The sequence below is a fragment of the Pituophis catenifer genome, unplaced genomic scaffold, assembly GCF_029215685.1.
Source record: "Pituophis catenifer annectens isolate HBS135680 unplaced genomic scaffold, rPitCat1.0.hap2 SCAF_2, whole genome shotgun sequence".
Taxonomy (NCBI): domain Eukaryota; kingdom Metazoa; phylum Chordata; class Lepidosauria; order Squamata; family Colubridae; genus Pituophis; species Pituophis catenifer.
The window spans coordinates 274,601,859-274,618,963 of record NW_027256882.1 but is presented as its reverse complement, the minus strand read 5'-3'; the positions used below and the strand labels follow the sequence as shown (position 1 = coordinate 274,618,963).

Genomic DNA, 17,105 nt, shown 5'->3' with positions numbered 1-17,105 from the left:
GCTAACCTTAGGCCTGGCTCTCTAACACACAGTGTGAATGTGACGGTAAAATAAGGGGATTCTCCAATGTGCGTTACCTTAAGCCTGCAAAGGAAAGTGGGATGAACATATAATTTCCATCTGTCAGTCTCTATATATGGCTTCCAGAGACCAGAAGCCTTGGTGGCGCAGCAGACTAAAGTGCTGTTAACTAGCACCAGCTGCCTGCAATTACTGCAAGTTCAAATCTCACCAGGCTCAAGGTTGACTCAGCCTTCCATCCTTTCGAGGTAGGTAAAACAAGGACCCGGTTTGTGGGGGCAATAAGATGACTTTGTATAAAAAAGATCACCATTTAGGGGGGGCGAAAGCCCTACTAAGCAGGTATATACAAAAGTATGAAGGCTATTGCTTAACGCATTGTAAACCGCCCTGAGTCTCCGGAGAAGGGCGGCATATAAATCGAACCAATAAATCAATCAATAAATAAATCATGCATTTCATAAGTCTAAAACTCCAAAATAGGAAAAAGCAGACCCAGAAAGATATAACTCTTTCTCTCAGGTGCTAAGAAACCCTAATGGGATAACCATATCTCTTCTTAGAACTTGTTCCTATGCTTATTTTGTGGTTGTTCAGTTGCTAAGTTGTGTCAGACTCTTCACAACACCATGGACCCCCATAGCCTATATATTTTTCCCCACACCCCTAAAATAGAGGCGGAAGTGAGCACGATATTCCACCTTCTCTTGGTATCAAATGTATCCCTTTTGTACAGATGGAGTTCCTACCTGTGCTTGAGAATAGAGATTATCTCAATACGTATGGAATATTACTGTTGAAGCAGTAAGCCAGTTTTCAGTACAACAACGTTGTGACATCCATAAAACGTGGGGTGGGGGAAGAGAAGGAAATGCGTAGCAATGTTGTGGTCACATCGTTGTTGCTCCAAGTTACCTTCCTTAGATCACTTTGTTATGAAACAGAGCTCAAGAAAATGAGCAGAGGGATTTTCATGGGGAGGAAAGACAAATGAAAGTGGGACTTCAGAGAAGACAATGGCTGTTGAGGAACATTAAGTACTGTATATCTTCTTGGACATTCTCAAAACTCTGTCATACCTCTGGAACTTTGTCCATACTCCAGTACAAGTTGAAACAGAATCCTAGCAGCATCTAATAGCAAATAATAATCACCCCAACCACATGCCTCCAAATATTTAAGGCTGCAAATCCTGAAGATGTACAGTTCACATTTAAATAGAATAACCATAGGACCAGCTTGCAGATAATCTTTAAGCACAGGCAAGCTTTTGCCAAGCATAAAATCAACCATAAATCCAGACACATTACTCACCTTCCCCATGACTTTTCCTGAATTTTTCCAAGTCAACTGTTGGAGGCCTGTTAGGCTTTTGTGGGGCTTGTCCCAATGCAATTGTTGAAGGTAGTGTTTTTCGTCTGGGCAAATTCTTATCTTTGTCTTTGTCTTCTTTTCCAGTATTATTGGCCCAAGGTCCTGCCTTAACTGTTCGAGATGAATTGGCCAATTTAGCAGCAATGGTACCAGAAGTAGATCCAGAATCCTCTTGTTTGTTTTGTAGGAAAATATTCTTGATGGGTTTTGGTTTTGCCTCTTCATTCTGCTGCCCAACAGATTTAGGGGGGATTTGAGGCAGGTTGTTCTGGTTGCTGACAGGTTTCAAAGGTGGGAAAGGGATGATGGGATGACTTTCGTTTCTGCTCTTGTCCTGTGGATCTTTGAAGGGTCGGATGGAACCAGCTTTCGACTTGAGGCCGCTGGAACTTGGTGATACCTGATTGAAACTAGCACTTTTGTTGGAAACCTCCTCATCTTGGGTGAAACTTTGACTTGGTTTTTGCTTAATAGGTGGCTTTGGAAAAAGAGGCTTGGAGTTGTTTTCTTGAGCAGTGCTGTTGAATTTTTCTTTAACTCCAGCGACTGTGGGAAAGGCAGGCTTTGCTTCACTTCCTCGGGGTTCAGGTTTGAACAATCTCTGCTCTAAAGGCTTTGGTTCATTCTTGTGAGGAGGAGAGCCAGATAGCTTCTTCTCAGGAATCTTTGGGAACACTGGCTTGGTTTCTTCTCTTAGTCCTTCAGAAATCTTGGGAACTGAAGGCTTTGGATAGGTAGTTTTTTCATTAGCTTCTCGGCTAGCAGCCTCAGCTAGCATCTTCACCTTGCTGGCCACAGGGCTGTTTTGCAAAGGTGGCGTTTTAAAATCCTTGCCTGATGCATCAGGAAGACCAGGTTTTGTGCTCGGAGGCAATTTATGCAATGTAGGCTTGTAGAAGCTGTTGGGTTTGGAAGACAGACCAGCATTTTCAAGCTGGGCGAACTTCTCAAAGGCTGCTTTTTTAGCCAAAGGAGGGTGCCCCCCAGTTCTGACCTGATGGCAATGAACATCCTCAGCTGCATTGTTATTAAACTTCGCCATGATGGACTTCACATTTGCCTTGCCATCCTGCAAAGGAGAAAGAAAGCAAAAGTCAGGGAGGTCCTTTTGCAGCAGCGTTCACAAACGCTGCTGCTAGTTTGAAGGCTTTCCTGGTTTGAGGCTTCTGATCTCCGGTTAGAGATAACTCAGTGTTTAGCTTCCTGTATGGCTAACAACGTTCAACTTTTTGCTACACACTTTGTGGTGATAGAGGATTTTGAGACGTTGATTGCAGACGAGTGTTGTTTTGCTGACTAGATCTTCCCTTCCCTTGCCTACCATAATGTCTCTCTCTTCCTGTTATATTTGCGGAACATGCTATTGATGCTTAAATTCTGAAATATTTGCACCACTGTTTAGACTGGAGCCAAGAGACATTTTATATATATTGTCCAAGACTTGCACTGTTTAGTAAGAAAATAATAAATTAAATCTCAGGTCTGCTGTGACAAAAAGGTAAACACCTCCCCAAAGCTCCAAAATTGCAGGTATAACTTTAGCTTTCCAAGGAGGAAGAGGAAGGAAGACATCCTCAGTTGTTCCCTAATACTATACACAATAGCAAATTGATTCTTTTTTCATGCTGCCCCAGCTGTCTTTTGTTTTGTGGAAGGGCCCTTTCAACAGTAGAATTGTTAAGGGTAGGAATCCAAAATCTACCCGACTCCATCGTTACATCCTCAAACCTTCACAGCTTCAACCTTCAACTGTCTACCTTGGACCTCACCCTATTCCTAAGAGGTCCGTAAAGGGGAAGTGTATAAGTGCACCAGAGTGCCTACCCTCCCTGTCCTACTGTCCCCATTTATTTGTATTCATTTCCTTCGTTCATGTCCATGTTCATATTTATACCTGCTATCTTGTACATGTTTGACAAGCTAATCAATAAATAAAATAAATAAATATATTAGCATGACCTAAGCATGTCACAATAAGCAATAAAGACATGGCTGGTACACTTTCCTAGTGCCTCAAAGACACATGTAGTACGATGGCTGACATAAAACATCCAAATGCATATTTTGTAGCCTTTTCTCCTGGAAACATTTTGCCTAACGGTATGTAGAAAGTATAATTTACAACAAATGGGAAGTTGTGCTTCAATTACCCCCCACCCCCAAAGAGAAAGCAGTTCTGCATTCATTGCATTCATTGTCATTGGAGCTAAAGAGATTGGGAGTTTGAGCTACTTGATGCCTGGGACGACTTGGAAGTCTTTTGTTTTTCTTCCTTTGTCTTATGACTGAGAGTATCTATGTGTTCTGCCCCAGCTACGGATCCCAAAGAAAACAGCACACACAAACTCTGAACAAAACTTAGTTTACTCAAATAACACAGTTTTAGCAAATGCCGGCTGTTAATAAGCATTCTTAACAGCCTGCCAGAATTCCACAGATAAGATAGTCAGAGTCTTACTGGAGTTGGCAGAAATCCCAGAAGCAAGGTTGCAGAGAGATCCCAACGCGATGATTAGCGAACTAAAGTTGTTTCCTGCAGCTTGTCACAAGCTGCTTCTTTCTTAAATAGGCTAAGGGCATGGCCAATTAGCCCCAAGCCTTACTCTTGAGGAGACCTCCTCCTGAGGAACCACTCCTGACTTTTGGCAGCTCTGTGTGCCTGTGCATTGAGAAGAGGCTCCTCCTCTTCATCCTCTTATTTAAAGGAGCCTCTGGAGGTTCTGAAGGCCCTGACTGAATCCCTGCCTCTGGCACCACATCTTCTTCAGCCTCCTCGCTGTCTGACTCAAGCGCTGGCTGCACAGGCTACTAGCGCAGCACCACACCAGCCTCCGCCTCATTGGGATCAGCAACAATCCGCGCAGGCCGCCGGTGGGCCACAACACTATGTTTCTTTACACCAGGAATTGAGAGACAGTTTGGTGTAGTGGCTAAAGCATCAGGCTAGAAATCAGGAGAATCTAGTCCCACTTTAGGCATAAAGTCAACTGGGTGACATGAGGCCAAATATTTTGTCTCAGCCCTAGGAAACCTAGCAAACCATTTCTGAAAAAACTTGCCCCCCAAAAACCTGCAGGGACTTGTGCAGGCACTCTCCAAGAATCAGACCAGTGGTGGGTTGCCCCCGGTTCATACTGATTCTATACAACCGGTAGTAAAACTGGTAGGAGGCTCCGCCCACCGACCCCGACGTCACCCAAAAGCTTCTGCGCATGCTCAGAAGAGCGTGCGCGTGCGGCCCCGCTGCAAACCGGTAGTAAAGGTAAGTTGAACCCACCCCTGAATCAGACATTGTTGAACGTAAGGGGGGAAAAGTGTGTGTGTATGTGTGTGTGTGTGTGTGTGATAGGAAGTAAAGGAGAGACCAAGATACAAGGTTGGCTACAAGACCTAATAAATTGTCAAATTGAACTAAATCCGGAAACATTTCTCCTGGGAAGATTAAAAACTAAATTTGATTAAAAAAAAATAAAATATTTGATCCTACACATACTAACAGCGGCAAGAATTGCGTTTGCACAGTATTGGAAGGAACACAACATACCACCAGAGGGATTGATCATCCAGAAAATATATGAATGTGCCGAAATGAACAAACTTACCCTAGAGTTAAAAAAAAAAAAAAAGATGATTTGGAATATTATGCGGTTTAGGAAAAATGGTATAGGTGGATAGACAACAGAAACAAAAATAGGTAATATACACAAGGAATTTGAGGAATAGACATTAAATGTATATATATATATATATGTATATTTATTTATTTATTAAATTTATATACCGCCCTATTCCTGAGGGACTTAGGGCGGTGAACAGCGAACGATAAAAATACATATAATACAAACGTTAAAAAAAACCAATTAAAATATACTAAACACTCTGGTCCTAGATAATTCAAGACATCCCAGTTTAAAATATATAATGTATATATTACATGAATTGGTAATCCAAAGTATAGAAAAATGACACTGTCTGTTTGACTATGTATTAGAGTTATGAAAAAGAAAAACTATAATAAAAATTATTATTAAAAAAAAAGGAAGTAAAGGAGAGGTGATATATCACCACCTTTCAAAATTTACAAAATTTCTATATAAAAAGAAGCATAGTGAAAACAGAACTCAGTGTCCTGCTGTTACATTACACCTTTTTATATACTTTTGAATACAGTATTTGCTTCTTGGATCACTCTTAAAATAATATAATTTGCAATAACGTGCTGTACTGGAAATGGTTTGCTAAAGTAGAATTCACGAACATTCTGTAGCACAATATAAAGGAGTCTTGGGGATCTGGCTGGAACTATTAGGATATTTACAAAATTTATAATACTGCCCAACTCATAAAAAACTCTACACTGTTACAGATTCCTAATCTCTGCTCTAAAACCTAAACCCCATGGCTGACTGAAAAATAATATGCCATATACCTTTAAAAGTGCAGGTTGTTCTCCAGACACTTTCCACTTCCTATTGTCTCTTCCCCTATCATGCCACATTTTTTTTTGCTGATGTAGTTGAGTTAGGTTTGAAATATCTTGCACTTGCACATTTACTCCACATTTCAGTAAGCAGTTTGTGGTATACTAAAAAAACCTCTGCAGCTGAACTGCTTCAGAAGATGAGTTATAATTAAAAAGTCTTCCTCAGTACTCCTCTTCAGGAACCATCAAAATGTAAATATAAGCTCTGATTGTAGGGACATTCCAGGCATATGAGCTGGGCTGGCTTGATCCCACAGTTTTGAGTTAAATTTTAAATTGGGTTGTTTTAAATTATGGCCAAAAAAAAAAAATTAATCATTTTAAACTGCTTTTAAATTTTGTATGTTCTGTTTTTATTTCGGCTGTTCACCGCCCTGAGTCCTATTGGAGAAGGGCGGTATATAAATGGAAACAAACAAATAAATAAATAAATAAAAATAAATAAATAAATGAGCAAGGAGCTGTGGTATAAGATCTGGAAGAGTAGATCTGGGTTTCTCCCCTTTTGAGGAAGTATTAATCTAAAGTGATAATGGAGACAAGACTTTCGGTTGCAGTCCTCCCATGGAAAACATTGCATCCAAGGTTAGGATGTTGGGTTGTTGGGTTTTTTTTTGGAATGCCAAATGTTGTGGCTATTCAGGAGGTCACGGAAGCAGATTTGCTAGACCTCCCATTTGAGAATTGATTTTGTGTTTTGCTATTCCTCTTGGCATAGTCTATTACAACGATTTTGTTTTTTGTAATTGCTCTTTTTGTTCCTGTGATTTAACGTTGTTAACCTTCTTGTCCTACAAGGGTATGTGGACCACTCAGAATTTCATATGTAAGTCCTCATAGCAAATCAACCAACCCAGCAAATAAATAGGATTCTTCATCTCAAAAGTTCACACCCAATGCAGTTAGTCCTCAGCTTATGACCATAATTGGGATCTGAATATCCATTGCTAAACCATACAGCCATACAGCCAGAGGTGGGTTTCAGCAGGTTCTGACCAGTTCTGGAGAACCGGTAGCAGAAATTTTGAGTAGTTTGGAGAACCAGTAGTAAAAATTCTGACTGGTCCTGCCCCCATCTATTCTCTGCCTCCAAGTCCCAGCTTATTGGGAGGAAAGGAGGATTTTGCAGTAACCTTATCCTGGAGTGGGGTGGGAATGGAGATTTTATAGTATCCTTCCCCTGCCACACCCAAGCCACACCCACCAAGCCATGCCACGTCCATCAAACCACGCCCACAGAACCGGTAATAAAAAGTTTTGAAACCTACCACTGCATACGGCTAGTAGTGTACTCAGTGATCAGGACAAAGTCAGTGGTGCACCATCAGCCTCATGGCTTTCTCTAGTATATAACACCCATAGCTCTTCTATATAATATATTTGGTTTCCTGGAGTTACTACAAAATCCATCTGGCGTAACCTTAGAGCAGGGGTGTCAAACTCACATTGTCATGGCGGCATCACGTGACGTATTGGGACTCCCCCCCTTCGCTAAAATGAGTGTGGGTGTGGCCAGTGTGTGACGCATCCGGCCCGTGGGCCAGGAGTTGGACAGCCCTGCCTTAGAGAAACCAATAAAAGAATATTTGTAGCTCAGGGTTGAAATGAGGTGCTCTCTGAGCTTGTTTGTTTTCTTGCAGATGTTTCATTAACTTAACAAGGTAACATCATCAGTGCTAGTAAAGAGTGTTGTTTGCTGTCAGTTCATATTCTGGTGACTTGCCTATCTGTGTGGGGGTGGGGGTTGTAGAGATCCTTTGCTTGGGCTATTTACTGGTGGCTCTTTGGCAGTTTCTTGATTGGGGTATTGTTTACTTGATTGTTGGTCTGAAGTTAACCTTGGAGTTAATCTATGCTGAGCTGGGTGCTGATTACTGATGGAGAGGGGCTGGAGTTTTTCCCTCTTTTGGGTTGGTTGATTATCTTTTTTGCATAGTCTATAGATGTTGTTAATGCCTATGTGTCTATTGATGACTGATTTGCCAGAGTGCCAGGCTTCTGGAAATTCCCTGGCATTTTTGGACTTGGCGTGGTCTAGGATTGTCACATTTTCCCAACTGAAACTATGGTTAAATCTGTCTATATGTTGTGAAATTAAAGAATGTTCATCATGTCCTCCGACTGCCAGTTGGTGTTCATGGATGCGTTCTGCCAATCTTCTGCCGGTTTGTCCTACGGCATCTACTTCTGTCCTATTATTGCAGCACCATTGAGAGTGTCCTGGCATACGACATTCTTGCATGGTATGGGAACATCTCTGTAGTGGACAAAAAAGTTCTACAGAGAATCATTAACACTGCCCAGAATATCATCGGACTCCAGCTACCAGCCCTGGATGACATCTTTGCATCTCGCTGTTTGAGAAAGTTGCATAACATTCTCAGAGACTCTTCCCATCCTGCTTACAATCTTTTTGGACTGCTGCCTTCTGGCAGAAGATACAGAACAATTAAAACTCGGACCACACGACTTCTGAATAGTTTTTATCCCAGAGCTATAATTGCGCTCAACAATGAACTAAAGGGCCACCATCAGTGAGCTGTTGGACAGCATTACTTGGTCTGTTGGGTGGATGTTTGGGTGGTTTAGGGGTGGGGAATTGTGGTGGGTGAGAGTGTGTTTGGGGATTGTTATGTATGTTGGACCTTGTCTTTGGGTGTTAAGTGAATTTCGTTGTATGGGTATACTGTGTATACACATACAATGACAATAAAGTTATTTATTTATAATGGTTGTTGCAGTTCTTACATCAGTGGTGAAATGCTACCAGTTCACTCCAGTTCGGGCAAACCGGTAGTGATAAAAACTATCGGTTTGGGTGAACCGGTAATAAAAAAAAGCTACCGACGGTTGAACTGGCAGTTTAAAAAGCTACTGGTTCTTCCGAACCGGTATTTCCAACAATCAGCTGTGCAGCGGGGTTTAGCTTTCCTAGAAAGCAGGAAATCCTGCTTTCTAGCAAAGCTAAATTGCACGCCACAGCTGATCCCTCCCTCGCTGTTCTACTTACCTTCCCAAGCCTCCTTTTGGTGCGCACTGCGCATGCGCACACAGCGTGAGTTTTGCGCACAGCATGCATGTGTGGCCAGCAAACTGATAGCAAATCAGCTCGGATTTCACCACTGTCTTACATTGTATATGGTACATGACTCCTTCTGAGATTGCTGGGTCTTTTGGTCTGCTTAGGATGTTTCGAATGGCTTTAGTTGGCTTGTGTGCTATGCCGATTCCATGTGATTGCAGTAGTCTATTTGTGGTTTCTGAGATATTCTTGATGTATGGTAGTGTAATTCTTTTTAGGGTTTGTGTTGGTTGTGCTGTATTGGTTTGAGTGGTCAGGGATTTTTTTTGATAAAGTTGTGTGAGTATCCATTTTGTTGGAATGTGTTGTATAGATGAGAAACAACAGTGGCTGAGATTTTTTTTTTTTTAAAAAAATGTACATGTTTATTCCTGAGCTATTTTCTCCATTATGGAATGTATAATTCCATACTGGAATTCCAGTATGGAATGGGAAAGTAATGGGATCAAGGAGGAGGAAGGTTATCTCCTTGGAAAAATCCATTCCAGGAAAGCTTGGGTTTACTACAGGTAGTCCTCGACTTACGCCTACAATTGAACCAGAATTTAGGTTGCTAAATGAGAAATTTGTTAAGTGAGTTTTGCCCCTTTTTATGATTTCTCTTGCCACATTTGTTAAGTGAATCACTGCTGCTGTTAAATTAGTAAAACAGTCGTTAAGTGAATCTGGATTCTCGATTTATTTATTTATTTATTTATTTATTTATTTATTTATTTATTTATTTATTTATTGGTTCGATTTATATGCCGCCCTTCTCCGGAGATTCAGGGCGGCTTACAATGCGTTAAGCAATAGCCTTCATACATTTGTATATACTTGCTTAGTAGGGCTTTTGGCCCCCCCTAAGCAGTGTTCTTTTTTATACAAAGTCAGCTTATTGCCCCCACAATCTGGGTCCTCATTTTACCTACCTCGGAAGGATGGAAGGCTGAGTCAACCGTGAGCTTGGTGAGATTTGAACTCGCAGTAATTGCAGGCAGCTGGCAGCTAAGTGCTACTTAACAGCACTTTAGTCCGCTGCACCACCAAGGCTCTTCCAAGCCCTGACTTGACTTTATTTGTCGGAAGGTCGCAAAAGTTGATCACATGACTCCTGGACATTGCAACCGTCATAACTATGATCCAGTTGTCAAGCAACCGAATGTAAATCACGTGACCATGGGGAGGCTGCAATGGTCGTAAGTATGAAAAAATAGTCATAAGTCACTTTTTTCAGTGCCGTTGTAACTTTGAACAGTCACTAAACAAACTGTTGTAACTCAAGGACTACCTGTACTTACAACTAAGGAGAACAAACCACCAGAGAAGACATCTTGCCTGTTTTAATCTTGTAAGCACCCCAGAGTCATTTGTATAACATGGGCAGCTGTATACAGTAAATCAAATAAATAAATAAATAAGGCACAAATATTTGGTGCAAATAAATCAAATCAATCAATCAATCAACCAGGCACACAAATCAAATAAACGAGGCACACAAAGTTGTACATACCTTTCAACCAGCTGGGAACGACTGCTTGGTATAGAGCTGGCTAGCTTTCCTGCAGTTCCTAGGCATATGTGTGCAGTGGAGTTATCAGAGAAACGGGGGAAGGAGTGGCCTGAATTGATATCTGTAATTGCTAGCCTGGCAATTCTAGAAGGCTCGGCAGAGTTTGGAGATTGGATGGCTGCAAAACCTTTGGGAGGACTGACAGTCTCTGGGACCAATGAGATATTTAATTATCAACCTCAGAACTGTACAGTGTTTCATTGTCAAGAAGCGTTTAAAAACTTTTGACACTGCAAAAGTTTTGTCTTATTGCTCCACTAGGCTAAAAATGAAATCCGTGAGGGACATTTCTCCAGGTTTTCCACAGAAGATTTATCAACTGACATAAAAATGAAATGTCTATCTTGACATCTCTATAGCTTATTGTGGAAATCCTGATTATTCGTATCTTCAGGTCAGTTTTTGATGCCCGGTGATCAGCATTTACTTCTGGTTTTTGGAAAAAAAATGCCCATAGCAAACAATGGGTTTGTTTAACAACTGTGGCATTGCTTAATAACCATGGATTCACTTAATAATCATAATGACTCGCTTAATGACCATTGCAAAAAATGTCATAAAAGTCAAGTCGGTCACATGATGCTTTGCTTTACAACCATTACAACTTATCAATGGACAGGCTCCATTATGGCTATAAATTGAGGATTACCTGCACATTCGGGGGATAGTGGTGGAATTCAATTTTTTTACTACCGGTTCTGTGGGTGTGGCTTGGTGGGCATGGCAGGGGAAGGATACTGCAAAATCCCCATTCCTACCCCACTCCAAGGGAAGGATGCTGCAAAAACTCCATTCCTAACCCACTCCAGGGGAAGGATACTGTACAATCCCCATTCCCTCCCCCACTCTGGGGCCAGCCAGAGGTGGTATTTGACGGTTCTCCGAACTACTCAAAATTTCCGCTACCGGTTCTCCAGAACCTGTCAGAACCTGCTGAATAGCACCCCTGGGATAGGCCCATGGCCAGAATGTTAGAGTAAAAAGAAACTATGGTATATTAGAGATGAACATTTCTGATCTGGACAGATTGGTACTATAGCCTGGGCTTATTTCAGCACCAAGGGGATAAAAGCAATTTAAGAGATAAATTGCTTTTTTCCCCTTAAAATAACATGGTTAGAAGACTCTGTTTAAGCAGCTGGGTTTAGCCTAAATGAAGATGTTGTTTTCACAACCTGAAGCAGCACAAACGAAGTTACATCGAGGGTGGTCCAAAAATGAAAAATACTGAGCACTTTTCTGGAACTAGCCCTGATAATAAGCCATGAATTTATGGTATCTTTATGTCGTTTCTTTTGATAAGACTAGAAAATATGACCTAATCTTGGAATATTAATGCTGAACACCTGGGCTTAACTGCCTCCTTGCCCTTTCATTGAAATAGGAGACTGTGCCAAGGAATGTCTGAACTGCTTTGCTCAAAGCTTGCTCGGAAGTGAAATAAGCATGAATTTCAAGGCTGAAGCAGTAAGCAACTTTCTCACATCAAAATAAGTGCGTCCTGCAGTGCACATTAATCGATGTAGCTTTTGCTGCATTATTAACGAGATGTTAACAGCTTCCTTGTGAAAACGTAGAACGTTTAATAATTCTAGTTTGAGTGGTTACACAGTTGATGGCCTTAAAGACTGAAGTGGAGATTACTTGTAATACTCATCATAAACGAGGTTTAACTTTGGTGTTAAAGGGGTTCCTCGCCTCTAACCTGGCCTCCTTTCTGGGGTTGCACATCATGCTGGAGTTAGAAATAAACTTTCTTAACTACATTAGACTTATAGTACAGGTAACGTAAGACCACAGTTGCGCCCAAAATTTCTGTTGCGTTTAAATGAGAATTTGTAAAGTGAGTTTTGCACCATTTTACGACTTTTCTTGCTACGGTTGTTAAGTGAATCACTGCAGTTGTTAAGTTAGCAACACGGTTGTTGAGTGAATCTGGTTTCCCCACTGACTATGCTTCTCAGAAGGTCGCAAAAGGGGATCACATGACCCTTGGGATACTGCAACCGTCGTAAGTATGAACCAGTTGCCAAGCATTTGAATTGTGATCACGTGACAATGGGGATGCTGCAAAGGTTGTAACTGGGAAAAACAGTCATAAGTCACTTTTTTCAGTGCTGTTGTAACTTTGAAGGTCACTAAATGAACTGTTGTAAGTGGAGAACTACCTGTATATAGTTCAAAGAAGAACTGATGTAACTGATGGATTAATATAATTTACAGAGCTATTTGCTGTTTTCTTTCACTTTTGTTCTCTTAGTTTATTTGTGAATTTGTTGTTGTTGTTAGCTGCGAAGTCATGTCCGACCCATCACGACCCCATGGACAACGTTCCTCCAGGCCTTCCTGTCCTCTACCATCCTCTGGAGTCCATTTAAGCTCATGCCTACTGCTTCAGTGACTCCATACAGCCACCTCATTCTCTGTCGTCCCCTTTTTCTTTTGCCCCCAATCGTTCCCAGCATTAGGCTCTTCTCCAGCGAGTCCTTCCTTTTATTTGTGAATAAAGGAAGTAAATTCTCTTAGGTACTTTCTACTTGAGAAAACAGAGCAGACACCATTGACTTTTTACATTCTTGTGTGTGGATTTGCATGGTCAAAATCTACGCACTCTGCAAACATTATCTTTGGCCTTAGCAGAAAATTCCCCATTTCTCTGAAGCAGAAATTTCCCTTTGCTCCAGTTAATTTTAAGGGCACAGAGATAAGGAAGGCTCTGTTACTGTATTTGCCAGTTATTGGGTAAGAATGGCAAGAAAGGGAAAAAGAATAAGGAACTAAACTCTTTGCACTGCTCATGAGCCTGGGAATAAACTTTGGGCCCATGTGATTTCTCTGAAAGGAGAAGCAGCAGCTACTGTTCTTCATTTATTTATTTTGCACGCTGAGGACTATGTCCCAGCCACAACTGAATTGTTCAGGAAGTTGCATATCATTGCCCTTATTGTAGCACAAGCTACAAAATGATAAAAATCATTTCTGGTAAAAAAAAAAAAAAGACAAATGAGAAACTTCCTTTTAGTTCTACTTTCTATCTACCAGCTTGAGTAACAAAGCCCTTTGGGAAGGCGAACCAAGAAGTGAAATCTTAAGCAACTATGTAGTCATTTTAATTCAAATATGGATTAATGTATTGCTTTTATTTTATCACTTTAGGAAAGGAAAAATAGAAATATATCCATGTAAAGTACAGCTTCAAACCAGTTCTCTCTCTCCAAGCAAGGATACTGATCCAATTACAATTCAGTTCAATTTTATTCCCCCTATATGCATACATATCGATAAACTCGATTTCATTGAGGGCCGCATCAGGGTTGTGTTTGACCTCGGGGGCTGGGGTGGCCATGGCCAAGGTGGGTGTGGCCAGCATGACGTTACTCATGTCTGGGGTGCCTGTGGTGGCCTGAGCACTCTGCCAGCAAAAACGGAGTTTGGGGGGCCACATGTGGCCCTCCTGAGCTCTGTTTTCAGCTGGGACAGCCTCCTGCAACCCCCTGCCAGCAAAAATGGAGTTCGGGAGGGCCGCACGTGACCCTTGTGAGCTCCATTTTCACTGGCAGAAACACCGCGGGCCGGTCCTTTGCTGTTTCCAGGGTGGCCCTACAGGCCAGATCTAAGCACCTTGTGGGCAGCATCTGGTCCCCGGGCCTTGAATTTGATACCCCTGGTCTAGAGGTTTAGACAGTGGTGGGATTCAAGTAATTTAACAACTGGTTCTCTGCCCTAATGATTTCTTCCAACAACCAGTTCGCCAAACTGCTCAGAAAGTTAACAACCGGTTCTCCCGAAGTGGTGTGAACTGGCTGAATCCCACCACTGGGTTTAAAGCATATTCTGGGCTAACCTACTTTTTTAAAATTCTTGTTTCAAGGAGCATAAAGGTGAAGTGGGAATCTTTATGTAGCTACAAAACTTTTTTTATTGTGAAAATCTCAGACTTCTAATTCCCATTCCAGAGTCATGTTCCACAGGTGTTGCTGTTTCATGACCATAGCAGGGTCATGAAGTTATGATGTCAGGTTTTGATAAAAACTTTGGGGTTGTTTGTAGGCAATTTCTGCACAGAACTTTGGGGTGCGTGTGGCCAGCTCAACATCACTCGTGTAGGGGCACCTGTGGTGACCCAAGCACTCTGCCAGTGAAAACAGGCTCCTGAGCTCTGTTTCCAACTGCGACGGCCTCCTGCAACCCTTTGCCAGCGAAAAGGGAGCTTGGGAGGGCCCCCGAGCTCTGTTTTCTCCGTCAGAGGCACCCCTAGCCGGTCCTTCACTGTTTACAGGGCGGCCCCACAGGCCAGATCCGGCCCACGGGCCTTGAGTTAACACCCCTGGCAAGCATGATTTGTTCTAGATTCTGGTCTGTATTTTTATTTGTGTTTATTTTGTGTTTTATTTTATTTTATTATATGTTTATACTGGTAACATCTCTTATTAAATAAACCAAGTGCAGTGAAACTACATGGGTAGCTGGTCATAGAAGTAGTAGTAGGGATAGTTCTCACTGAAAAACTAACTAGAGCTAGCGTTTCAAATACATTTTTATACAGGAAGCTTTTCTGGGCACCCTGTCTTAAAATACCCATAAAACCTAAAAATTGTCATTGCCAGCAGGAAGCTGTGGTTAGAGAGAGTGAGAGGGAAAAGAATTGTACTGTCAAAGCAGTAAGTGTCCTCAAAAAAAGATGCCTTCTAGATGGTCCTATCCTTAAAGATGGTCCAGAAATTGTAGCATGCAGCACAGTGTTTATTAAGGAAGACAACTAAATAAGACAAATCGATTCCTCCCAATACCATCCATGCTGTATGCTAAGATGAGCTGAAATACTCAGTGTATAAGTTCCTCAGTAGATCTGATCTGTAGTATCTAAATCACCCTTGGGTTTTGCACACTGAGTATCTTGATAGAAATTCCCACACTATCTGGTTTTAGTAGAGAGCTTCAGATCTACAGACCTTTGCAGGACAACTGCCCAAACATCCTTTATATAGGTGAAAGAGTTGCTATGTTAGATGATGTCTTCTGATTATTGAGCTCTCACATTATCCATTTCTTATTAAGAGATCAGAGTACAATAATACCATGACATTCGCTGTCCTTATTTCCAGTCACAGTTCTGCTTCCTTCTCAGTCACTGCCTATTATTTGACTTAATCTCCGTCCAGAACAGAAGACAAAACTTTACAGTTTTTGTATATACCTTTGATGGTGTCAAGAGATAGGAAAATACTACTTTAAATGTGATCCTATCAAGGATAATTTAAATCTGTTTCATTCGTATTCAGTAGACATGATGAAACCATTGAGAAGAGCAGGAAAAAAAAGTATTACTAGATCATATTTGTACTATAGTTAGATGCAAACGGGGAAGGGCTTTAACAACATGTCTTCCAATCAGATCTGAGCTATCCCTGCTGCAGGATTGTGAATGGTGGGTGTTTTTCTCACCATCCGATGATATGCAGACGAGGAGAGCAAAGCTGGACAATTGAACCAATCTCTTTGCCTATCATATGCTGCACATTCCTAATCAGGGCAGCATTATTCAGAAGTAGAATGCATGATCACAATAGAACAATATTTCTCAGTCTTGGCAACTTTTAGATATGTGGGTATATAGTGGCTGGGGGATTCTGGGAGTTGAAGTCCACACAACTGAAAGTTGCCAAGGTTGGGGAAGACTGAAATAGAGGCAATAGGAAGTAGGATAGGGATTGCCAAGGGAGACAACAAAAATCATGTGAGAGCAATTTTCTGCCAGTTTAAGGAATGGGGAAAAGCTAATTATGATGAATAGTGTTAATTATGTATATTTGATTGAATGTTCTATTGTTTTTATTATTTAGAATTTATTTTATGGTGAATTATTTCAGTGGAGACTGTTCCATACTCATTTGAGAGGAAATATGCAAGTAATATTTATAAAAAATAAGGATGATGTTAATGATAAGCTAACAAATAAAATGTACTACAGGTTTACCTCTTAAAACATTCTCTTACATTCCCTTTCTCTCCAATCTCTGCTTTGCGAGGGAAGGAAGAAAAAAAAATGGGTCAGGTGGAGCATCCCAACACCGGCAGCGCAGCAAGAGGTAAGATTTTTTTCTTTTATGAGCTTCTGTTTAGTTGTTTGAAGGGAAACAGAAGCTCATGAAAGCAACGCCATGGAGATCTGACCTGGGGCGACAGCATGCATGCCAGCAGAGAGGGGTCTGCGTGTCACCTTGGGCACGTGTGCCATAGGTTCGCCATCACGGTCATAGGCAATAGTATCAAAAGTTGCCAAGACCTCCAAGAGAACCAGCAAAGCTGCACTCTCCCCTGTTTCCTCAGCCATGTAATCTATTGAATGACTTTAGGCTGATCATTCACTCTTAGCCTTACTGAACAAGATAAAACTGGGGAAGACAGAAACTGTAGAGAAGATTAGGACTATGAAACCTTCAGTGGGGGTGGACAAATTTGGACCACTCATAGCAGATCTACAAAGCAAAGCAGTGGGGATGCTTTGAATTAACAGAGAAGCCATCCCACTTCAGCTCTTTCTCTGATTCTTCAGATGTCCTTTGTTCACATACAGAAGTGAAAAGGAGGCA

General features: G+C 41.5%; 1 protein-coding gene across 1 annotated transcript in view; it reads right to left on the bottom strand.

The window, feature by feature from the left end:
* FYB1 (FYN binding protein 1) overlaps positions 1 to 16,846 on the bottom strand; it is a 65,199-nt gene extending 48,353 nt beyond the window's left edge. Inside the window, exons 1-2 of the mRNA XM_070934563.1 lie at positions 16,733 to 16,846; positions 1,336 to 2,464 (exon numbers count right to left, since the gene is read on the bottom strand). Coding sequence (XP_070790664.1) covers positions 1,336 to 2,464; positions 16,733 to 16,846 — 1,243 coding nt within the window. The remainder of the gene's footprint in view (positions 1 to 1,335; positions 2,465 to 16,732) is intronic.
* Positions 16,847 to 17,105: the final 259 nt, after the last annotated feature.